The sequence below is a fragment of the Larus michahellis genome, chromosome 4, assembly GCF_964199755.1.
Source record: "Larus michahellis chromosome 4, bLarMic1.1, whole genome shotgun sequence".
NCBI lineage: Eukaryota > Metazoa > Chordata > Aves > Charadriiformes > Laridae > Larus > Larus michahellis.
In genome coordinates, this window is record NC_133899.1 from 21,981,434 (window position 1) to 22,004,939 (window position 23,506).

General features: G+C 59.2%; 1 protein-coding gene across 8 annotated transcripts; it reads left to right on the plus strand.

Moving 5' to 3' along the window:
* Positions 1-1,360: 1,360 nt before the first annotated feature.
* On the plus strand, positions 1,361-14,807 carry SLC9A5 (solute carrier family 9 member A5). 8 transcript variants are annotated; one of them, XM_074583344.1, is made up of 17 exons: positions 1,398-1,558; positions 5,820-5,977; positions 6,364-6,666; positions 7,287-7,450; positions 7,748-7,826; positions 8,124-8,301; positions 8,434-8,654; positions 8,829-9,031; positions 9,581-9,670; positions 9,801-9,871; positions 10,576-10,705; positions 10,896-10,984; positions 11,137-11,263; positions 11,393-11,563; positions 12,127-12,196; positions 12,404-12,535; positions 12,838-14,807. In XM_074583344.1, the coding sequence occupies exons 2-17, from the start codon at positions 5,896-5,898 to the stop codon at positions 13,302-13,304; spliced, it is 2,577 nt and encodes an 858-aa protein (XP_074439445.1). In that variant the 5' UTR covers positions 1,398-1,558; positions 5,820-5,895; the 3' UTR covers positions 13,305-14,807. The 8 variants fall into 8 exon arrangements, with proteins under 8 accessions (XP_074439441.1, XP_074439443.1, XP_074439437.1 ...); XM_074583343.1 differs by having other exon boundaries at positions 1,423-1,558; positions 7,284-7,450; positions 7,748-7,822; positions 8,403-8,654; XM_074583340.1 differs by lacking the exon at positions 5,820-5,977 and having other exon boundaries at positions 1,361-1,558; positions 7,284-7,450.
* Positions 14,808-23,506: the final 8,699 nt, after the last annotated feature.

A 23,506-nucleotide genomic window follows, 5' to 3' on the forward strand; every position in this document is an offset into this window, starting at 1 on the left:
GCAGGGGGGACCGGGGTGATGCAGGGGGCACTGGGTGGGAGCCAGAGGACAGGCATGGGGCAGTGGGCATGAGGGTGATGCCCACTGTGGGGCAAGTGCAGGGGGACTGCCATGGGACAGAGGGCACTGTGGCAGGAGCCAGGGACACCAGGGGGTACCCGGGCAGGAGCCAAGGGACTGGCATAGGGCAGGGGGGAACCAGCATGATGCCAGTGGCACAGAGGCAGATGCAGGGAGGACCAGGGCAAGTGCAGGGGCCTGGCATAGGGCAGGGGGCACCAGCATGATGCAGAGGGCACCGAGGCAGATGCAGGAGGACCAGCAGGGGACAGGGGGCATTGGGCAGGAGGCAGGGGACTGGCACGGGGCAGGGGGCACCAGGGTAGGGTCAGGGGGACAGCCATGGGGCAGGGGCCATTGGTATGATGCAGGTGGCACCAAGGCAGAGGCAGGGGCCCAGGGCAAGTGTAAGGGTCTGGCATGGGGTAGGGGGCACTGGGAAGAAGCCTGGGGGCTGGCATGGGGTAGGAAGCACCAAGGTGATGCAGGGGGGACCGGGGCAGGAGCCAGGGGACTGGCATGGGGCAAGGGGCACCAGGGTGATGCAGGGGTCTGGGGCAAGTGCGAGGGGACTGGCATAGGGTAGGGGGTACTGGGAAGGAGCCAAGGGACTGGCATGGGGCAGGGGGCACCAGATGGGATCCCAGGGACTGGCATGGGGCAGGGGGCACCGGGTGGGATCCGGGGGACTGGTACAGGGCAGAGGGCACTGTGGGAGGAGCCAGGGGCACTACGGTGATGCAGGGGGTACCCGGGCAGGAGCCAGGGGACCAGCATAGCGCAGGGGGGGCCAGCGTGATGCCGGTGGCACGGAGGCAGATGCAGGGAGGACCAGGGCAAGTGCAGGGGTCTGGCATGGGGCAGGGGGCACAGCCTTATGCAGATGTCCGAGGCAAGCGCAGGGGGACTGGCATGGGACACTGGGCAGGAGCCAGGGGACTGGTGTGGGGCAGAGGGCTCCGGGTGGGATCCAGGGGACTGGCGTGAGACAGAGGGCACCGTCTGGGATCCAGAGGACTGGTACGGGGCAGGGGGCACCAGGATGATGCAGGGTGGACCGGGGCATGCGCAGGGGGACTGCGGTGGGACCGGGAGGGTGCAGGTGCACTGGGGTGGAGGGGGATGCAGGGGCGGTGCCGGGCCCCGGGGCAGATGCAGAGGACCCGGGCAGCACCGGGGGACCCGGAGGTGGGGGGGGGAGGGGGGCCGGCCTCGGGCGGGGCGGGATGCGGCGGGCGGAGCCGGTGGCGTGGGCCGTGTTGGGGGGGGGCGGGCCGGGCCGGCGCGTCCCCACGTGCCCGTGACGCGGGCGGGGGCCGGTATCGCGGCGGAGCGGCGGGGAGCGGCGGGGAGCGGCGGGGAGCCATGCAGCCCCCGGCGGCCTCCCCCGGCCCCGCCGCCCCGGAGGGCGCCGAGCTGCTGCGGTGGCAGTGGCGGGAGGTGCAGGCGCCCTGCCTGGTGGCCGCCTGGATCCTGGTGGCCAGCCTGGCCAAGATCGGTGAGTGTGTCCCGTCCCCCTCCCCGCCCCACCCCCCCCTCCTTCCCCGGTCCCCCGGGCTCACCCCCGGGGCAGGCAGGGTGGGATGCGGCACCCTCGGCGGGCGTGGGGGCATGCGGGGGCGAGGGGTGCCACCGCACGCCAGGACACGGGTCATGGGGACAAATGGCCAGAGCCCGGCTGGTCACCATCCCCAGCTGGGCTGCGGTGGCTTGGTGCGACATCACCACCGCCTTCTCCATCCCCTTCCATGGGATGGCAAGAGGTGGCAAGGTGAAGGTACAGCCTGAGGGACAATGCGGGGGCCTGGTCCCTTTTTCCCCGTGAGGGATGGATGGGTGTGTGCAGAGGAGGGAGGGTTCAGGAGGAGAAGAGGAGCTGAGCAGAGATGTCCGGCAAGGATATCCCATGCCCCAAAGGCTGGCACTGCACATGCCACCATCAGGGCTGGATGCTGTGTGATCCCCCCAGGCCTGGGAAGGGATGGGGATGGGTCCGTGCCTGTGGTCCCCTCCGGTGGGTCACCCCAGATCTGCATGGCCTCGGGCTCTCCTGCTCCCCAGCACAGGACCAGGCAGGCGGGGGATGGCTCTGCTGCAGGAGGCCGCGTGGGGAAGCGCAAGGAGGATGTGTGTGAGCTGCCGCAGGGCTGTGCCCCCCACCAGCACCCTGGGTGATGGGGAGGGGACACCTGTGTGCGGGTGCCCAGCAGAGTCCCCAGGGGCTGGTCCCCAGCGGTGTCCCTGCTGGGCCCAGGGGATGAGACTGTGACCTTGAGGCAGGTTTCCTCCTTGGGGGGCCCCGCTGTGGGCACAGCCCCCATTGTGGGGGCATGGGCACCCTCTTAGTTTGGAGCTGGCTCAAGAAATATGGGTTTGGAGGTAGCCAGGGGAGTCTCCAAGCAGCTGGGGAACAGCAGTAGCTCTTGGTACACAAGGGACAGCTACAGCTGTGACCACCAGCTGCCCTCTGCCTGTCCCAAGCCCCATCGAAACCAGTGCCGCGGACCTCATGCTCCTGTCTTTCCTTGGCCTTCTTGCAAGGGAGACCTAAAGCATCGCGAGGAATGAATTAAAGGGCGTCGTGAGCTTAAAAATCCAACCCTCTGTCTGCAGCTGTGCCACCTCCAGCTGCCGAGCGTGTCCCTCCTACCTGCAGAAGATCAGAGAGACAATTCTTTTCCCTGGCTTTTATTTTCTTCTCTCAAACGTCTCCTCGGAGCTGCTCCCTGTGCGGGTTTCCCTTGATGTGCTCCCCTTTGCCCCCAGAGCCCTGCCATGCTCTCCCAGGCCTGAGGAGAGCTGATGGCCACCCTCACTGTCCCTCTGGGTGGCACAACCCCGGTGGTGGGTAGCTCTGGGCTGCCTGCCTCAACGCATCCGATGGGTCCGATGGATACTCGCAGCCCAGACTTGGAGACAGGGCTGTGGGCAGCACCCTGGCAGGGGGGGGTCCCCAGAGGTAGCACACGCGGTCCCCAGGGCGCATGGGAGCCCATGGAGGAGATGGAGCCGGGGGGTGTCGGGGAGCGGAGCGGGGCTGTGGATGCCTGGCGTAGGCTGGAGCGGAGGAGCGGTGGCGGTTGCGGCACTGGGCTGCCAGCTCACAGCCCTGTGACTGCAGGGGAGGAAGCGGCCTCGCGGCCGGGTGATGGGGAAGTGACACTGCGGGCTCTGTTCTCACAGTCGGTCACAATGCCAGGGTGCCCCTGAGCCTGCAAACACCCAGGGCGGGGACAAACTGGCTTGGGTGTTGCCTTCCTGCACAGCGAGGGGGCTTTGCTGCCTTTTCCGTATTTGGTCAGAGCACAGGTCTGCTTGAAGGGGATGTGGGGAAGAGAGAAGGGAAGAAGGTTGCCCCAAACATGCTCCTCACCCACAGCTGGCCCGTGGGCGGAGATTTGCTAGCAAACGGATCTTTCTCAGCCCAGCGGCATCCTCACGGGTCGCAACCCTCTCTCCTCGCATCATCACCTCTGTCCCCAGCTCCTTGTGTCTTGGTTTAGGTATTTTGCCGTTTCTCAAGCAGCAGAGGAGGTTTTGGCCCCGAGTCTTCCCAATGGCGAATGCTGTATTATGGATGCCTGAGTGTGGATTATGGTTCCGAAGTTAATTCACATGTGGCTAAGTTACTGTTGCTGTGGGAACCTTTAACGCTGAAATTCTTGACTGGCGCGTGTAAAATTAGAGCTCGTTCCACCCATCCCCGCGGGCTGCTCCCCTGCAGCGCAGAGGAGCTCGTGTGCTGCCATTTGCTCGGGAGAGTGGCAGCATCCCCCCTCAGCCAGGGGATTTCGGGACAAGCAGGGTCTTTCCCATCGATGCTGCTCCCTTCTTTGCCCAAGTTTTTGGCTTGGGGGAAAGAAAGATGGGTGACAGCCAGCAGCCGTGTCCCTGTGTCCCCATAGCATCTCTGGGGGCTCTCCTGGGTCTCTCCAGCCAGCCAAGGACATACCTCCGCAGCACGGGGAGTGCAGATGGGTTGCTGGAGCAGGGAGCAGGGATCTTGGCAATGTTCCCGAGTGCGCCGAAAGGGGCTGGACGCCTCGTTCCTTTCTTGAAAAACTTCAGAGCTTTGTTCCCGTGGGTGGGAAGTGGTTTTGCAACCTGCCGCAGGCGCTGAGCAAGTGCCTTTCACCCACCAGCACTGCCTTCGCCGGCCTTGCGTGGGGTGAACAGGGCTCTCCCCGCGGCTTCTGCGGTCATTTAGCAGGAATTTGGTTGGGCTGGAGCTCGGTCAGCCCTTCTCCAGGCAGTGAGTTTGCTTGGAAGGCTGTAGAGTCTGTATCGCCACCGCCTCTGTGGCTGAATCGCGGCCCTTGGCAGTGAGCAGAGGCGGCGGGGGGTGAGGGTGGCCCTTAGCCCTCCCCTGCGGCCAGGGCCCTTGGCTGCAGAAATATGGCAGAAGCTTGGCCCTGGGTGCCCTGCACCTCTTTCCCCTTGAGGTGGTTGGTGATGGAATTGCAGGTCACACCGCCCCGGTGCTCACCATTCTGCCGGCTGTGGCAGTGTTCCCAGTGCATTACCGCAGGGGAGCAGTGCCGGGGCTCGCCAGGATGGCATGGATAGGGTTTACTGTGCCAAGGAGCAGCACAGGTCACTGTGAAGGTCTCAATGAGGGGAGAAGCGTCCCTTTGCCTGCCCGTTCGGTGGTGAGCTCAAAGATGTCGTCTCTGGTTAGGAACCAGATCTTTGACATTGAGTTATCATCTAATTCAGTGCTTGGCTGCAGTGAAGGAAAGCAAATGAACTAAGGTTCTAGGAAAGGAGAAAGGAAGAATATCAGGAGTCCATGACCTCAGCGCCCAGGGTGGCCACATCTCAGGGACACTGGGACCGGTTCCAGAAAAGGTAGAGCAGGACTGGGAGAGGTTCAGAGGAGAATGACAAGGGCAGAGAGGTATGGAAGCCAACTAATGAAGCACTGCCTGTTCCTGGGCTCCTCTCCAGGTCTGTGCCACTGGACACAGGCCTCTGGGCTCGGCAGGGCTGTGATCTGTCTGTGGGGGATCCTAAGGAGGGAAGAAGTCAAGTGACCTACAGGTTGATGTGTGACCATAGCACAGCTTTCCTTCTGGTGGGATGACTTGGCACAAGCAATGGGGACCTTCAATCCAGCCAAAGGACTTTAGGGCCTGGGGTTTGGCAGCAGGGCTGGGCTTGCAGCCAAGTGACAGCTCAGAGGCTGCTCTGATGTCCCTTCTACCTGTGGGGTGCTCAAGGACAGAGGTGGCTCTGGAAGTGCCTGGAGGAACCCACTCCCCAGCAGAAGGTTTCTTCGTCTCACGGCCAAGTCATGCTACAGAACTGGGCTGGACGTCACAAGTGATGGCAGAACTCAACGATGGCGGGGGAGGGCCAAAACCGCTGTGACCCTCGACAGCCTTTCCTCAAGCACTGCCCTGTGGGGGGGTTAGGAAAAATACAGCACCCTGTGCCAGGGAGGAGAAATGTGCAGGGACGGGGCGTTGCCCACCTGGAAGCTGGAATGATTTGGATGCCCTGGCCTTGGCGACAAGGCTGCCTGGAGGAGTGATTCCCTTGTTCTGGCTGGCGTGACATCCCGCTGGCTCGTGCCTGAGCTGCAGGCTCATTGCCACATTGCTGATGGATGAATACCAGGGCATACTCTCCTTGCTCAAAAAAAAATACACCCTGTTCCACGGCAGTTTAAGATTTGCTCCAAACCTCGCATGGAATAAGCTGATTATTCAAAGCATCGCTAAATCTGCATCTCCTGCGCGCCTGTTTTTTGCATGCAGGTAGGTTAGCCGGTGCTGAGGAAGGTTGTGCTCCCGCACGGAGACCGGCCGACTGCCTCGTGCTGCAGTGCTTTGCATGCTGCTCCGTCTGCTTCCTCAGACGGCTGCAACCAAGGTCACCCCGTCACCAGGGCTGAGCATCCTCGTCTCTGAGCTGGGTAACGTGTCCCGGTGAACCTGGATGCCTTCGCTCGAACAGCAGCTGGCATTGCTTGTGACACCATGAATATGCTCGCTGGCTGCTTTTATTCTTTAAATGCAGATACCAGAGGCCAATAAAAGCAAAATGCTCGTCTGCATGGCTAATTAGATAGTGGCTGGGGAGGAGAGGGAGATCTCAAAGAGTCAGGGACCTGAAATCCTGACCTGGGAGCTAGCTGGAACATCTTCTGCCCACACATGGCCACAAAGCAGCCTTAGGTGTTCCCTTGTCCACCCTGGGGTCCGTCATGCATCAGCCAACCCTTCTGTGGGGCTTGTGGATCTGGGATGCTCTGTCCATGTACTTGTTTGGCTGATGCTCTCATTCTTCCTTTCCTTCGAGTTTTCCATCTGTCAAGGAAGGTGACGTCCGTTGTCCCGGAGAGCTGCCTCCTCATCCTGCTGGGCCTGGGCCTGGGGGGCATCGTGTTGGCCGTGGCGAAGAAAGCCGAGTACCAGCTGGAGCCCAACATGTTCTTCCTCTTCCTTCTGCCCCCCATCGTCCTCGACTCAGGCTACTTCATGCCCAGCCGGCTGTTCTTCGACAACATTGGTGCCATCCTCACCTACGCGGTGGTGGGCACACTCTGGAACTCCTTCACCACCGGCACTGCGCTCTGGGGGCTGCACCGGGTCGGGCTCATGGGTGGGTGCACAGGGCTGCCCAGCTTGGACCGCATCCCCAAAAGATGGGTTTGAGGGTGCAAAGCACCCCCAAGGTCAGAGCCCATTGCCCGGCCCTGCTGTGGATTCCCAGGAAGCATAGCAGGAGCAGGGTCCTGGCATCCTGGGAATGGTGCTCTGGCAGGACCAACAAGCGTGCAGGACAAATGGGATCAGCACTGGGCTGACTCATGTCTTTGCTATTTTTGTCGCCGACCTTGGCTAGCTTTGCTCACTCGCTGTCGTGTTCCCTGTCCTTGGCTGGAGCCACTGGCCCTGGCTGGCCTGGGCCATGTTTGGAGCTCTCCTGAGCCCCAAGGAACTGCTTGATGCCTGGACCTCAGGTGGGGCTGCGGAGCCTCCTTGAGTGCATACCTGCCAGAGGAGCAGTGAGGCACCTGGGTGCCAAGAGGGACATCCAAATCCTGCTCCCCTCATCTTGCAGTGAGGATGTGATGAGCCCCACTTCGCCTGGGGGATCTCTGAGGTCTGGAATGCTGTGGCCAAGTGACTGGGAGCAGATGCGGGACAGGCTTGTCTCAGCCTGGTGATCTGGGCTCTGAGGCAGATGATCTGCCTGAATTGGTTCTTCTGTCCTAGCAGATCCAGGTGTCAAAGCTGGGCTGATGGATTTCCTGCTCTTCGGCAGCCTCATCTCGGCTGTGGACCCCGTGGCAGTGCTGGCTGTCTTTGAAGAGGTCCATGTAAATGAGACCCTCTTCATCATCGTGTTTGGCGAGTCCCTCCTGAATGATGCTGTCACCGTGGTGAGTTGGAGCCTGGGGGACTTTAAAGTGGAGCCTGACATGGGCCAGGGTACTGGTGTCTCTCAGGATGGGCAGAGGATGCAGGTGACATCCCTAAGCCGGGGGCAGACCCATGCTGTGCTCTCTGGGTCCACTCTCCTGGCCTTGGGGGACTTTGCCTGCCGAGATGAGTTGTGTCACCTGGCAGATATGGGGCAGGCAATGCCTCTTCTGTAGGGTCCATCCTGCCCGCAGGGGCTGCCCCTCTCAAGGCAGGGCAATACCCTGCCTTCCCCAAGGGATTTGCCTTGCCTGCAGGTGCTGTACAAGGTCTTCAACTCTTTTGTGGAGCTGGGTCCAGCACACATCCATGCCACTGACTACGTGAAGGGGGTAGGTGAGTATGTGCCCCACCAGCCCCTCCAACTCTTCCTCTGGTGTAGAATTGTAGGGGGTGAGCACGGGCGCTGTCGTACTGTAGGGTGGGCACTGAGCACCACAGTTCTGTCATCTCCATCCCACCTGTCATCTGGAGCGGGCATATGCTGGCCATCACTATGGGATGCTTTGTTGGGGACATAGGTGGGAGCATGGAGCTTGGCCAGCCCAGCCCAGCATGGCCATGGGGCACAGGATCTGGGCTCACTCACTCATGGTGAGTCCCAAAGGTGTAAACGAGTCTTCTCCCCACCAGCCTCCTTCTTCCTGGTCAGCCTTGGGGGCACAGCCGTGGGGCTGCTCTTTGCCTTCCTCCTGGCCCTCATCACGCGGTTCACCAAGCGTGTGCGCATCATTGAGCCGCTCTTCGTCTTCCTCCTGGCTTACGTCGCGTACCTCGCTGCTGAGATGGTCTCGCTCTCCTCCATCCTGGCGTGAGTACCAGGGTGTCCCCAGGGAGGCATCCAGGAAATCAGGGGTGCAGTGCTGGGCAGCAAGAGGTGGTGAACAGACCCACTCCTCATCCCACCTGTAGGGTCATGCCGGCTCCTTCTGCCCCTCTGCAGAGTCACCTTCTGTGGGATCTGCTGCAAGAAGTACGTGGAAGCCAACATCTCCCAGAAATCCCGCACAACAGTCAAGTACACCATGAAGACACTGGCCAGCAGTTCAGAGACCATCATCTTCATGTTTCTGGGCATCTCGGCTGTGGACACCTCCAAGTGGGCATGGGACACAGCGCTGGTGCTGGGCACCCTGTTCTTTATCCTGCTGTTCAGAGCTGTGGGTCAGTCTGTCCTGCTGTGCTTCTGACCCAGCCCTTTTCATGGCCAAAAAGTGGTATTCCCCAAGAAAGGCTGGGACATGAGTCCAGCCATGGCTCCTGGCTGGGGTTTTGTCCCATTCTCCAGGAGCACGCAGGGCTCTGACGGCATCCCGCGCTCTCCTTCTCCTTCCCTAGGTGTTGTCCTCCAGACCTGCGTGCTCAACCGCTTCCGCCTCATCCCCCTGGACAGGATCGACCAGGTGGTCATGTCATATGGCGGCCTCCGTGGAGCAGTGGCCTTTGCCCTGGTCATCCTGCTGGACAGGGAGAAGGTGAAAGCCAAGGACTACTTTGTGGCAACGACCATTGTGGTGGTGTTCTTCACTGTCATTGTGCAGGTGAGGGTGGGCACCGTGCCCTCCTCCTCTTGCCCAGAGCTCACCAGGGGGGCCAGACGGGCACTTGGGCACGTGTGCTTGGGGGAAGTACCTCTTTTCAAGTCACCTTTGGTCCTTGGTGCCACCTGGCACCACCAGGTTGGTATGATGGACTGCCGTGGCAGCTGTCACGATGGCAAGGCCACGGCCCACGTTCTTTCTGTTTTGGCGTCTTGTTCTGGGACTGGGTCTGAAAGCAGGAACAGTGTGTGCCTGGCCAGGCTGTTTTTCTTAAAAGCTGCTGATGGCCCATGGCTCTGGGCTTCCTGCGCCCCCAGAAGGGGAGGTCCATGGCGGATGAATGTGAGCTTAGGGGAAGGGGGCTGGGGGGGTACAACATGGTTGCTGCCTGCCGGGACACAGGACCATCGCCCAGGTCCTGGGTGCAGGGAGATGGGTTGGTAGGGGTGTGCTGTCCCTGGTCACTTCCTGCTGCTTCTGCTCCCCATGCCCCAGCCACACACCTTCTTATCCTCCCAGTCTTTCCCTTGCCTTCTCCTGCCATTCTAGGGCCTCACCATCAAACCCCTGGTGACGTGGCTGAAGGTGAAGCGCAGTGACCACCACAAGCCCACGCTGAACGAGGAGCTGCATGAACACGTAGGTGCTGGCACTGGGGGCTGCCTGGCTCCCTGCGCTGCCGGGGCTGGGCGAGGGCGATGCATGGCCTTGGCACCCCCGGGGCACCCGCACCCTTGCCACTGCTCTCACCCTCTTCTCCTCGCTCAAGGCCTTTGACCACATCCTGGCAGCGGTGGAAGACATTGTGGGGCACCACGGCTACCATTACTGGCGGGACAAGTGAGTGTCTTAGCCAGGATCCTCTGCTGGCCATCAGGTGGACGGGGGACATGTGCCAGCCATGGGGACATGGCAGGGTCCCCGCTGGAGGACACCCCTGCTGTAGGCAGAGCAGCAGGACTAGGAAGGCTGTATGCTGTCCTTCAGTCCGTCTGGAAGGGGGACCATCTGGCTGCTGCTCTGCAGCAGACCGAGGTCCAAAAAGCATCCCAGAGAGGCATCAGGCAAATGCAGCTGGAGATGCTGCGACAGCTGGCATTGCTTGCCCATGCTGGAGCTGCTGGGGGCCTGTGGGGTGTCCGTGATGGTGGCAATGGCCCTGTGCCTCCCCACGGATGGAGCTGCGCTGGGCGCTGAGGAGGGAACAGCCCTGTTAAAGCCTGAGCAGTGTTTATCCACAGTACGGCGACAGGAAAAGGATGAGAAAAGCTGGTTTCCTGGAGGGGAAGTGCTCCAGCGGGGCAGCCGTGCCGGCCCCAGTCTCACTCCCATCGCCTCCTGCAGACCCGCCGGTCTCCGGCTTCCCCTTGGGCAGGGACGAAGGGTCAGCGTGTCCCCTCCCCTCCTGCCCTCCCTGGCAGCATGTCCCTGGGTCTAGCCTGCTCTCGCCATGCTTTGGACACTTTCAACCTTGTGTGGGCAGGGGGTGCCTGGCTGTGGTACCCCGTGGGAGCTAAACCGCCCATGTCTTCATCTCGTGGTAGGTGGGAACAGTTCGACAAGAAGTATCTGAGCCAGCTCCTGATGCGGAAATCTGCCTACAGGCTGCGGGATGAGATCTGGGATGTTTACTACAAGCTGAACATCCGTGATGCTATCAGCTTCGTTGACCAGGTCGGGGCACGTGGTAGGGGATGGGTGGTGGGATGGCCCCGACAGGAGCTGGCTGGCCTCGTCTGGCCTCGGTGGTGGTCTACCCCGTGTATGGCCACGCCGTGTCCCCTCTGGCCAGGCAATGGGGACCCTCACAGCCCAGCTGGGTCCTTGCTGCCTTGCTGCCAGCCTTGCCTTCCCAACCTCCCAGGGTGGCCACGTGCTCTCGGCTGCCAAGCTGGCACTGCCCTCCATGCCCAGCCGCACGTCCATGTCGGAGTCGTCGGTCACAAACCTCCTGTGAGTATGAGCATCCCTCCAAGCTCCGGGGCAGACCCTGCTGGACCCCCCCAGCCAACCCTTTCCCTGGGGGTGGGTTGTGCCAGGGTTGGCAGGGGGCTGGTAGGGTGCAGGCATGGAGCCCAGCATCTCCATCTCCATCTTCCCCCCAGAAGGGAGAGCGGGAGCGGCGCATGCCTGGACCTACAGGTGATTGACACGGTGCGGAGCCGCCGGGACAAGGAGGACGCTGCCATGCACCATGTGCTGCGAGGGAGCCTCTACAAGCCCCGCCGTCGGGTGAGCACTCCCCGGCCGTGGTGTGCGGCTCACCCCGAGGGTAGCAGCCCCCGCAAGAGGAGCAGGGATGGAGGATGCTCCATGGGGCCAGCTGCTCACCCTGTGTCTCTTTGCCTCTCCCTCGGCCAGTACAAGGCCAGCTACAGCCGTCACTTCATCTCTCCAGATAAACAAGAGCGCCAAGATAAAGAAATCTTCCGGCAGAACATGAAGAGGCGGCTGGAGACCTTCAAGTCCACAAAGCACAACGTCTGCTCCTCCAAGAGCAAGGCTAGGCTGAAGGAAAAGGGCAGGAAAAAGGCAAGTGTTCCCCAAACGCCTGCTCCCTTCCTAGCTCTGAGATTTAGCCTCCCCCAGGCTGCGGAGAGTGAGGCCCTTTGGGGGTTAGTTGACGTGCTGCAGGGCATCGGCAGCTCCAGAGCCAGCATCTCAGTCCTGTGTATGCTGTGTGTGAGCATGCGGGTGTCGCACGTCCATGTGTCCCTACCATGCCACCAGTGCCGTGGAGTGTCTGTTCCCTGGGCAAAGCAGTCCCAAGCCCTGGAGGAGCCCCATGTTTGTTTTCCAAGAGCACTCAGCATAAAGTAGCCTGGACATTGGTGCAGATCCAGGCTCAGAAGTGTGACACTGCGGGCCTTAGGTGTCGTCTCTTGTTTGGAGGCTCTTGAAGCCATTGCAGCTGAGCTGTTTGTTGTAGGGCCGTGAAGATGCAATGTCTAAGGGCTAGGAACCACTGACTGCCAGCTGCTGTCTAGCCAGGGTGGAATCTGCGTCCCTGGGGTTACCCTGGCTTGCAGGGCCACCTGCGTTGGGGCTGGGGGTTTGCACAAGGCAGGTCCCAGCTGGTCCCTCTTCCTTCACAGAAGAACATCTCTCTGACCAGCGACGCATCCAATGGGAAGACGCACAGAAATGTCCCCTGGCAGGAGGCAGGTAAGGCCGATGGCAGGTGAGGTTTGAAGTTCCTGGCAAGGGGACCTGGTGGGGTGGCGTGGAGCAGCCCACTGTGCCTGCCTACTGCCACCTCAGTACACGACAGCACCCAAGGTTGCACTAGCACCAAGTCCCTCTCCCATGAGTGCAGTCCTTCCCCCACTGGGTGCCCCATCCTCCAAACCAACTCCTTCCATCTGGCTGCAGCTCCTGTCCTGGTGATGGTCAGCTCAGAGGAGGAGGAGAGCGATAGCTCGGAGACAGAGAGAGAGGACGATGAAGGGATCGTATTCATCGCTCGAGCCACTGATGAGGTCCTGCAGGGAAAGACGACTCCTGGTAGGCACTGGGGCTCCCATGCCAGGGCGGCTGCTGTTGGGTGGCTTGTCCTTCCCTCCACCTGGGGACCAAAGTTACCTTGACCTGGGGAAAACCAAAGTCAGCAGAGCATGAATGGGAGAATCACTCTTCTCTGTGGCTCTGGAAGGACGGCAGAGCCTCCCTGGGCTTCCTGGTGGCTCCTGCATCCCTGGGCCATCTGGCCACCTGGTAGTTGTTGGTTCTGCAGTGTTTGCAGGGCCCAGGGAGAGAGCAAGAGCTGTGCAAGATCCCTCTCACTGTCCCTCCTTCTGCACCTCCAGGCAGCCTGGATGTCTGCCCCAGCCCCTGCATCATCCCACCATCACCCACCTTGGCAGAGAAGGAACTGCCGTGGAAAGGAGACCAGGCTGATCTGACTGTTTACGTCTCCTCGGAGACCACCAAAATCGTGCCAGTGGATATGCAGAAGGCATGGAACCAAAGTATTTCTTCCCTGGAGAGCATTGCTTCCCCCCCAGGCATCGAGAGCGGACCTCAGCACAGGAGATTCGCCTGCCCTGTGCTGGAGGAGCAACCCCAGTCTGCGAGCCAGGCGATGCCGGAGCAGAGCTCCTGCTTCCAGTTCCCCAGCCATGTCTCTAAGAGTGGGAGGTCGCAGAGCGACAGCAGCCCAGATGGCCCTGAGCAGCAGGAGCTGCAGCCTTTGATGGCCACGGAGGAGCAGGGCAGGATGCTGCCCACCACAGAGCCCAGATGGCTGATGTTCAACAGAGCGAGCCACCTCTGAGGCAGACTGCGGGTGGGGAAGGGGCTGGGGGCTGCGGATGGGCTGCATCCCGCTGACCGCTCTGCTGTCTTGCTTTGTAAAGCTTGTGTGTGTCTCCATAAACTCCAGGAGTGGCAGGAGAGGCCAGTACTCCTCCCGGAGCGGCACTCCAGGGTGGGCTTTGCCCATGTATCTACTGATGGAAAACTGATCGATAACTGGGCTTCATGCTGCAACAGCAGGTACCAACCTCCGTCCACCCAGGGAGGCACAGACCCCAGACCTCTTTCTTCCTCTCTGGTCCCTACTCATCTTCACAGTGCTGGGAGGCCAGAGATGTTCCTGCCAGGGCTGGGATCCCAGCCGAACTCGATCCCGTCGTGGCTGTGCCACTCTGAGGTGTGGATGTGCTGGCTACTTCAAGGTGGTTCCTCACAGCATGCATGGAGCCCAGCCAGGAGGCCAGAGATGTGCTCCTTGCCATGGCAGCTCTGTGTTCCACGGGTTATGGAGGTACCACAGAGGCAAGGCCATGACCTTCTCAGGCCTGGGAGCAGCGCTCCTGGGGTTTGGCTCCACCAGGAGCCGGACTACTGAACCTGTACGCACAGGGACTCCTCTAGCAGCCAACCTGCTGTGCCAGCCTCACGCCTTTTGTCTGGATGTGTTCCCAGTAGCTGCGGTGTTCAGCTTTCTGGCTTTGCTAGGAGGCAGCTGCCCTGCACAGCATCCTTGGCATTCATCCTGCCCACCTCCCAGTCCCTCCAGTTGCCTGGGGCCCATCAGTTGGGAGGGCTGGTCGTGGTGCGAGGAGTGGAGCAAGCAGCAGGTATGAATGTACATCAGGAGCAGGGGTGATGGGTGAGAGCTGAGTGCATCTTCAAAAGTCTGTCCCCACCACCTGCCTCCCAGCTACCCCTGGTCCCTCCTGAGAGGGCAGTGGGACCCGGTGGCAATGAATTATTCCTCATGTGACCCCCAAGGGCCAAGAATTCCTCCCCAAGAACTGCTTGGCACACAAAAGCTCAGCACGGCAGCTGGGCACCGGCAACATGGGAGGGTTGGGGATGCTTCTCTTGGGGAAGAATGTGGATTTGGGCTGTTAGTGCCCCCAGACAGGTAAATAACTGCTTGTCCCAGCTGGATGGGCGTGCTGGGACAGCAAGTGTCAAGGGGACACTTAGATGCACTGGGTGAGTGAGCCCAATGTGGGGCAAGCTGGCGGTACCCCCTGGTACAGTCAGCAAGGCTCAGCAAAGGCTGTTCTGCTCTGTACCTGTTCCACCAGATGAGCATGAGGTTTTTAAGAGATTTTTATATAGTTTTGCATTTCTGGTATGCCTTATTCTGGTATTGATTTCTGATATTGGGCCATACTAAATCTCTAGCTGGGTCAGTGTTTTCTGTAGCCATGGGCACCACAAATGACTCAAGACTTAATATCTTATTTGCAAGAATATTGTTTTAATGTGAAAATATATGCAGAGTATTTTGTAATGTTCAATAAATCGGAGTTGGAGCAGGTGTCGTGGTCTGTTCTCTCTGCTGTTTGGGAACCTCTGCACATCCTGGTTCCTGAGGCTCCTGCTTTGGTTCTCCCTTGCAGTCCCTCTTCTCCACCCAAGGCCACAGCCCCCCTCTCAGACTCCGTGCACCAAACTGGATTTCCTAGTTTTGATAATGTTTGCGGAAAATATGAAATTCTTTCCAAACAGAAGCTTGCTTGGAGCCATCATTAGGCCATGCCTCGGGGAGCAGCTGGCAAGAGGCCAGCAGGCAGCCAGGTCCTTGCTGCCCGCTGTCGTAGCTGCCCGCAGAGCAGCAGAGTGCTGGGAGCCCAGATCTTCCCATGTCCGTGCTTCCTCTCTCTCTTTGCCAAAAATATGGCTCAAATGGGTCTGCTTCAGGGTATTCTGCATCACAGGAACCTCCCTGCATTGCTGTGTGCTCACTTTGCTCTTCCCTCGATCTGCTGGCCCCACTTCTCCTCAAGGAGAGTAAATGTGGTTTACCTGATTCGCAAGATGGATGTTTGGCTTATATTCAACCTGGCATCTACCATCACCCGCAGGTCCTTTTTGGCAAGGTCCCTATCCAACTTCCTAGCCCCGAGAGCTTTGCACTGGTCCCTCTGGAAGCCCTTGCTCCTCCTGACATTTCCCGTCTGTCCCATATCTCACCACCCAGTGATGCTGGCCGAGCCGTGCTCTGCGTGCCGGACCTCAGCGCCGGCGTTTTCTGCAGACACTATCGCCTTGGCAGTGCACCAAGTTGCGCAGGCCAGGCTCTTTTCCTGGAAGTGGTGGGTCTGCAGCATTCGGGTCCTCAGAGGAGGAAAAGTAAGATGTCTCAGCTTCAGGAAATGCTGGAGCTGGTTGCGGCTGTCTCACACGTTTATCTGAGCCTCGCAGCTGATGTGTGTGCAGGCTCTCTATGCCACCAGCTCGGAGCCTCCTCTTCCCACCCTTGACCCCAGCCATGTTGTGACCAGGGATGGTGGCTCCTACTACACCCATCCCTGCAGGGTTTTCTCAGTTTTTATTCTCATACTTCACTGTCTGTATTTCCACTTTACAGGGAAAGATAGCAGGCAGCGTCCTTCCTGCACAGGATCGCTCTGATCCTTCCAGCATAGCACAGAGCCGTCTCTTTCAGCCTAAAAATACTGAAGCGCTTCAGTGGAAAAACACAAGAACTGGGCCAAACCACGAGCACATGTGCCCAAACCTCTGTTTCTCCAGTGCAGAGTAAGGCATAACCCAAGGAGCTCCTTGTCAGACTGTATCCCAGAACGTACAACCCTCTGTTATTATAAGCAACCCCATTCCGGAGCTGCCTGACTATCGCAGACCCGTCATTTTGCACACAGGCTTCTCCTTAGAGCCTGCCATTAGATCTGCACTTTTTTTTCCACAGCGATTTACTTTCTCCAATGCTCGGCTCCTCCAGTTTCTCCGTGGTACCCGAACTTGTGAAGTCAGCAGAGGATGTAAGGCGGCTCTGGTAACAGGGTCATCAGCTGGATGGAAGAGCCAAGCCGTGGGCAATGGATTGGTGTTGGAAAGTCCCCAAGGATGGAGATGTCACCCTGTGACAGAGCCACACCACACCATGGCTGCACCACTCTTGCGCAGAATGATTTTTCTCTTTATGGCCAGCAAGAATTTCCCCTGGTGCAGCTTGTCCCCGTTTGCCTCTTGTCCTTCCAGGTGTGTCTCTGCAAAGAGTTGGGCTCTGATTTCTCTGTGTCCCTCTGTAGGTAGCTCCCCTCTTTGCCTTGTCTTTCTAAAGCTGGTCTTTCTTTTATATATATATATATATATATATACATTGTCCTAGGGAGGCCCAAAGTGGAGCCAGTACCCAGTTGTGTCTCACAGCTCCCAAGTCAAGAGGAATAATAATTTCCTTCACATTCTCCATTGCAGCACGGGTGCTATTGACTCATGGGAAACCTTGCGTGATTTTTCATTCTGATCTGTTTCTGGAGCACTTCTGATGCCCTCGTGTGATGTTTTCACAAGTGGCGAGAAGTTAGTGAATGGGAGCCCAGCCTCTCACCTCTACCTTGGCCCCAGCAAGCAGAAAGCGTGGCAGAGGCTTTGGCCACGCTCATGTTTTCATGGAGAACAGTGGGAAGGCAGGAGAATTCAGGAGTTCAGACTGATCGTATCAGGGTACACACATTTTGGAGACACATCAGTCCATTCTCTGGTCCTTCCTGCTCCTGCCTGTGTGTCCAGGCATCCATCTCACCTGGATATAATCAGACTGAACATCTTTCCTGAATCCTCCTGCATTTGCCTTCCCGATCTCCACACATAAACCAGCCATCTCTTCTTCCTGCTTTCACTGGAAGCCTCCTTTGCCCGTTGGTGAAGGGAACAATTCATTTTCACTCCGGCATTACCTCTGGAGGGGTGGATGCCAGCCCTGGCCCTGGTCTGCCCCACTGCGCCGGCTGGTGCAGTCATGCAGAAGTTGCTCAGCTGACGGGATGTGAGGATGGCCAGGGCCGCATGGCGAGCGGCTGGTGACGGAGCTGGGATCAGTCGGCAGCCGGGATGGATAATGAGGAACAGATTTGTGCTGGGCAGCGGTTCCCATGCTGCGTTCCAGGGCAGAGCGGCCAGGATGGGAGAGCCTTTGTGCTTCGCGCTGCACCCCTCAGGCGCGTGTCGAGCCAGCCCCTTGGCTCGCCTGTGTCTCCTTGCCGGCGGCCGGCGGTGAGCGTCCCTGCAGAGCTGGGGACCCTCTCCAGTGGCTGTGCCACCCACCAGGCCACAGGGCTGGCGAGGAGGCTTTCCCCGCACCCTGACTGCACAGAGGAACAAGCTGCAGCGTGGACGGGCTGAGGACAGAGCAGATCAGTGGGATCTTGAGGTCAGCAGGAGCTGGGTGGGGTGATCCACACCCCCCCTTCGTGGTTCAGATTTCTCTGCTTTTGCCTGGAGGAGCAAACGCGGCTGTGGGGCTCCCTGCCCTGGAGGACAGCGTGGCCGGGCTGCTTCTCCTGGGGACTCTTGCAAAACAGCCAGAATGGATGTCGACACGGCGGGGGCTTTGATTTTACGAGTACCCCAGGTCCTAGAGTTGTGATCTTCCCTGCAGCCAGACAGAGCTGTTCCTCGCAGCCGCGGGGAAGGCAAAGATCCCTGAAGAAGCCACCTGGGCTCCTCTCGCCTCGCCTTCTCCTGGCATTTAGCGCCGCGCAGCCAGGCTGCCCCAAAGGTAAATGAAACCTGTCATGGGTTAGTTGGAGAGGGAGGGTGCTGAGGATGCTCTTCGGAGGTGGCCACCAGCCCAGCTGGTCTGGTCTGGTCTACATCGAACCACAGGTGGTCCCAAGCCTGCAGGCAACCCATCAAGAAGGGCTTGAAGAGGCCAGGGTGCCCCATCTCCTTGCCGTGGGATAGAGACTGGATTCTGCAGATAGGTATTTGTGCTTTCCCTCTCTCTGTGTGACGCAGGGCCATCTTTGCCCGTGCACCAGCTTTGCCTCCCAGCTAAGCCCCACGCTGTTGAAGTCAGAGAGCCAGGTAAAAGATGACTGAGGGGGAATCTTATCAATGCTTATAGATGCTTAAAGGGTGGGTGCCAGGAGGATGGGGCCAGGCTCTTCTCAGTGGTGCCCCGCGACAGGACAAGGGGTAACGGGCACAAACTTGAACATAGGAAGTTCCACCTAAACATGAGGAGGAACTTCTTTCCTGTGAGGGTGGCAGAGCCCTGGCACAGGCTGCCCAGAGAGGTGGTGGAGTCTCCGTCTCTGGAGATATTCCAACCCCGCCTGGACGCGTTCCTGTGCCACCTGCTGTGGGTGACCCTGCTCTGGCAGGGGGTTGGACTGGATGATCTCCAGAGGTCCCTTCCAACTCCCACCATTCTCTGATTCTGTGATTCTGTAAAGCTTTGCTTTGGCTCCTCTCCGGCTGGGGGGAGGCTGGATTCCGGGCTGTTCGCACACCGGGGTCTCACCATGTGCGGGTTCCCGGTGGCTTTGGGGACTCTAAGGCTCTCAGAGGCAGCTGGATGAACCCAGAGCTGCCCGGAGAGCCCTCCTCTAGGCATGGCTGGTGCTGGGACAGCATGCAGGGGCTACCCCCTCCAGGTTTCTCCTGGACACTCAGGGTCCTGCGTGTGTCCTCAGGAAAAGCCCCATCTCCCAGGGCCAGAACATCCCCTTGTCGACCACATATACGTGTGCAGATACACGTATTTTCAGTCGTCCTCCCTACGCTCTCCTCTTTACAGAGAAAGCTGGCAAAAGCTTCGGAAAGGTACCCCAGAAAGATGAAGGAAAAAAAAAAGGAAACAGCTATAAAGGCCCAGAACTATATTGTTTTTACACGCTGTGGTGTGGGTTTGGCTGATGGCAGCCGGCTGGCGAAGGAGCACAAGGTTGTGTTTGCTGGGACCAAGGGATTGCTGGGCAAGCAGGTTAGTGAGGCTGGTGACCCCAGCTTCTTTGTGTTCTGCTAGGGAACAGGCAGAATTGTTATAAATGTTTGATTCCTTCCCCCCCCCCCCCCCCCCCGCCTCCCCGCAGTGTTTGAAGCAAACAGGAAATTACAAAGACTAAAGAGCGCAATAAAGAGTAAAGAAAGCCTAGCAGCTACCTCACCACGCTTGGATTTGTCTACAAATCCAGCTCCAGGTGGGGTGTTGCTTAACCAAAAGCAACCAAACTGCCCCCAAACTGCTAGAAATCGGGGGAGCGCTGTCCCCCCTGCCCGGGGGCCTGTTGCCTCAGGAGGTGGGGGTGTGAGGGGGACCATCTCCCCTCCAAAGGGTCTACGGGCTGTGTCCGTGCGGGGCTGGAGCCCGGCTGTGCCGGAGCGCCCCCGCCGCGATGAGCTCGTTCCCCCGGCCGTCTGAGGGAGCCGGGGGGCCGCGGAGGCCGCCGCTGCCCGGCCCGGCCGGTGGGTGTCGCCCCTTCCCGCCCGCCCGGCGCCAAGATGGCGGCCGCGCTCCCCGCAGCGGCCTCCTGCGCCGCCCAGCCCGGCGAGGAGGACTCAAGGCCTTGTCACGAAGGGGTAGTCTTAAGCGGGGGGGGGAAAATAACATATATGTGGTAGTTTGAGGTCGTTTTCGGTGTGGTAGGGGAGCAGCTGTCCGCGGGGAGAGCTGCTCCCCTCGGCTTCCTGCCGCTGGCCTGATGGGGGGGGGGATGTGGAGGCAGCTGTCTGCTCCTGCCTGTTGGAAGAGCCCGCAGTGTGGCCAGTGCTCTCGGTGAGCCTCCAGCCCACGCTCTTCCTCGGACACCTTCATCCCACCCGGCGGCAAACGCAGGCAGGGGCTGCCTCGTCCGGGGCGAAGTACGGCCCCAAACCAAAGCCTTTTTTAAAAGGAAAAAAAAAATAAAGCAGCAAAGAACACACGCTTGGAGCTGCATGGACCCAGTAGTGGTGAGGAAATTGCTGGCTGGACTCAGAGGGCCAAGGACTGCTGGCTGTGGCTGGGCTGCTGAAGGAATGAGGGTACCCGGAGAGGATATTCCAGGGATAGCTGGAATAGTCCCATAGCTTTTCACCCGCTCGTCCCAGTTACTGCCAAGTTCCTCCAGAGGGATGTGGCCGCGGTCTAACAATAGGCCAGCACGGGTCCTACGTGAATGCTAGAGGGATCTAAGCCTCCTGGTCCTTTCCCGTGGTTGCTCGGTGGCTGGCCTTACCCTGGGATCTGGGAGCAGAGATCCCTCTGCAGGGAGGGAGAGATCGGCAGCGGTGATGGAAGAAGGGTGAGCGAGAGGAAGGCAGGAGCGACCCATGGCAGGAGACGTGAGTGCTCTGCCTTCGCTGGGCTGAGAGGAAGCTGCTCATCTCCTTTAGGAGACACGTCGTTATTGCTGCTGATGGGATTGAATCCATTATTTCCTGCTGGTGCCCTCCAGCCCATGGAGAGGAGGTACCCACCCTGGCTGGCACAACACTCACAGCCTGCTTGTCACATACTTGTGGCCAGCACAGGGTCCTCTCCCTCAGACCCACGCTGTGAATGAAGGGTCCCTGGTGTAGGACCCATGATCCCCATCACACCACCTCCTCTGGGAACCCGCTGTGCCCTGTGTCCCACCCGCTTTGACTTCCAGCCTGGCACCCTAGCTGTAGGCATTCCCTGAGGTTCACTCCTCTAATTGCCAGCTACGTATGTCCCATGGCAGACTGCTCCTATCCCTGTCAAACCAGCCCTTCCCAGTGGCATCTGAGGAGCCTTCCCATCACCTCCTGTGCTCTGGATCTGCAGACAGCAAACTTGTCTCCAGAATCTCCTGGGGAGAAGACCCTGACCTCAAACTGCTGTTTGCCCACTGCAGAATGACTCGAACCTCAGCCTGGAGCCTTGCAGAGTGGCTCTGTTGAGACTGTGAGATGGAGGAACCAGCTCTTTCCCCTTGGCTACCAGCTGGGCAAGGCTGGATGGGGGCAAAGCCCATGCCTGCACCAGGGAAGACTGTCGCTTGGCTCTGAGCAGGTTGCCATTCCCTGCTGGAAATCCCAGCAGGATTAAGAGTGCTTTGGGAAGCACCTGGAAGACCCACAATGGGGCTGCCTGAGTTCAGTGGGCAACGCAGCCCAGCTGCTACAGGCAACTTGAGAGCTGGTCCCAGGGAACGCCCATGTGGCTGTATAAAGCACTGATTGCATGCCCACAGCTGGAGCTGCACCTCGGGGCTACTGCTCTGCCCCAGTCAGTGCTGAGCTAACCCAGCTGCTTCTCTGCCTGCCTGATCTGGAGGAGCAAACTGCAGGCAGGTGAGAGCTTTCCTTCTCTCTGGAGAGGCACTGCCATGGGAGAATGGTTTGCAGGATCTGCTGGGATCTGCTGGGCGCAGGCTCTGCAAGTGCTGGCTGTAAGTGTGGGGTTTGCAAGGGGCTGGGGGTTTGGGAATAGCAATCCTGGGGCTCAGAGCCCCTGGAGCAGAGTGAAGGACGTGCTGCGGTCCCTGGCTGCTGCTCCAGGTAGGACCTGAGTGCTGGCCCTGGCTCTGCAACCTGTGGGGTAGGGGCTGCAGGCAGTGGTCTGAGGGTGGTCCCCGCTCCCCTGGAATGGGGTGATTAGAGCTCATAGCCCTCTTCATAGCAGGGCATAGTTGGATTTAGGTTGCTTTTGGGAAGAGAAGGGATGGGTCTCCAGCTCAGAAGTGTGTCCTGGCCCTTGTCTGGTAACGGTTGGTGTTTAGTACCTACTCGGGGTGTCTGCTGAGGGCTGTATCTGCTTCTCTTGGTGTGGGCTGGGCAGGTATCTTGTGGGTGCTGGTTGCTCAGGTCTGAGATGGGCACAGAGCAGGGACGCAAGACGGGGGGCTCCTGGTGGTGCAGAGGCCTGAAAAGGGGATGTCTGTCTGTCCTCACAACCCTTGCTCTGTCACGCAGACATGGAAAGAGGAGCAGGCCCTTGGAGCTGCGACTGAGGATGGCATTTGTGGTAGCTGTGAGACCCTGTGCTCCATGTCTCCCGTGTTTGTGGGAGAGGGGCTGAGAGGTGGCTGCTGGGCTGGGGCAGGAAGGGCGTAGGTCTGGCTTGGAGGTGAGCGTACTGTCTCGGAGAGTACAGTAAACATGTGTCGCAGGGACTAAATAGCATGCAACATCACTGCCAGCAGGGAAGGTAAACAGATGACTGTCTTGTGCCATTAAATACGTGGGATCTGGAGAGAGAGAGGTCAGTTTTAGGCTGCTCTTCAGAGAAAGCCTATCTGTCCTTCCCTAACCAGAGATGGTGGTGAGTTTTGAAGCAGCAGTCCTGAAACCACAGCTGGATTTCTAAGCCAAGAGCACTTTGTCCTCAGGAAAGGGAGGCAGTGCCTGAACTCCTGGGAGACAAACAAGCAGCTCCTCTTAAACGATTTAAGCTCTCCTAACTGGGTCTGCATCCGCAGAGGCTCTGTGTCCTATGGGTTTCTGTTCCAGGCTCTCGGAGGGGTTTGGGGTCTTCTCTCCGGGCTGGTCCTGTCCTGCCAACCGGTGCAGCTGCCTGGTGCTCAGAGCACTGGCATGCTGAGACCCAGCACCCAAACAGGGGAGGCCTACCCCAGCGGGGAAATATATCGGAGTGTGTGCTGTAGGGAAAACGTGCCTATTAGGAATGTGCCTGATCGGGGCAGGAGGCCTGGTTTCCATCCAGGCCTTGCTCCTATCCACACCAGGTACATTCATGACTTTCACATAAGAAGTCTCTGGAGGATGCTGTTGTAGAGGCATTAACCCAGGTGCAGTGTGGCCACTTCACAAGGCCTGGAAAGCACTTGTGTCCTCCCAAGAACAGCCCAAAGTTGCTCAGCTTGAGACAAGTGCCTTGGGTGTACGCAGAAGCAAGACTGTCCTGTGGGCTGTGGCAGCAAATGATGCTAGCACAGAGCCGTTGCTGAGGCGAGACCCTGGGCACTTGGGGATGCCTGAAGCAGGCATTAGACTAGCAAGTGCTCTGCATATATTGAGCCCAGCTGGCTTGTCTGGGGAAGACACCGTGTGTCATCAAGGTGTGCCTTCGTGTCTGTGTGGAGAGGCTGTAAGGCTGGCATTGCCCCACTTGGATTGCTTCACTGTGGCGCTGCGCACTACGAACTTGCACATGTGCTGCAGCAGGCCTGACATGGGATTTTTTCATTTTCCTTTCCCCCTGTGGCACATGTGGATATTTGAGAGCCCTAAGTGGGACTTTCCTGACTTGTGTGCCTATAAAACATCTCCTGTAAAGCCTCCTGATGGTTAACTGCACGC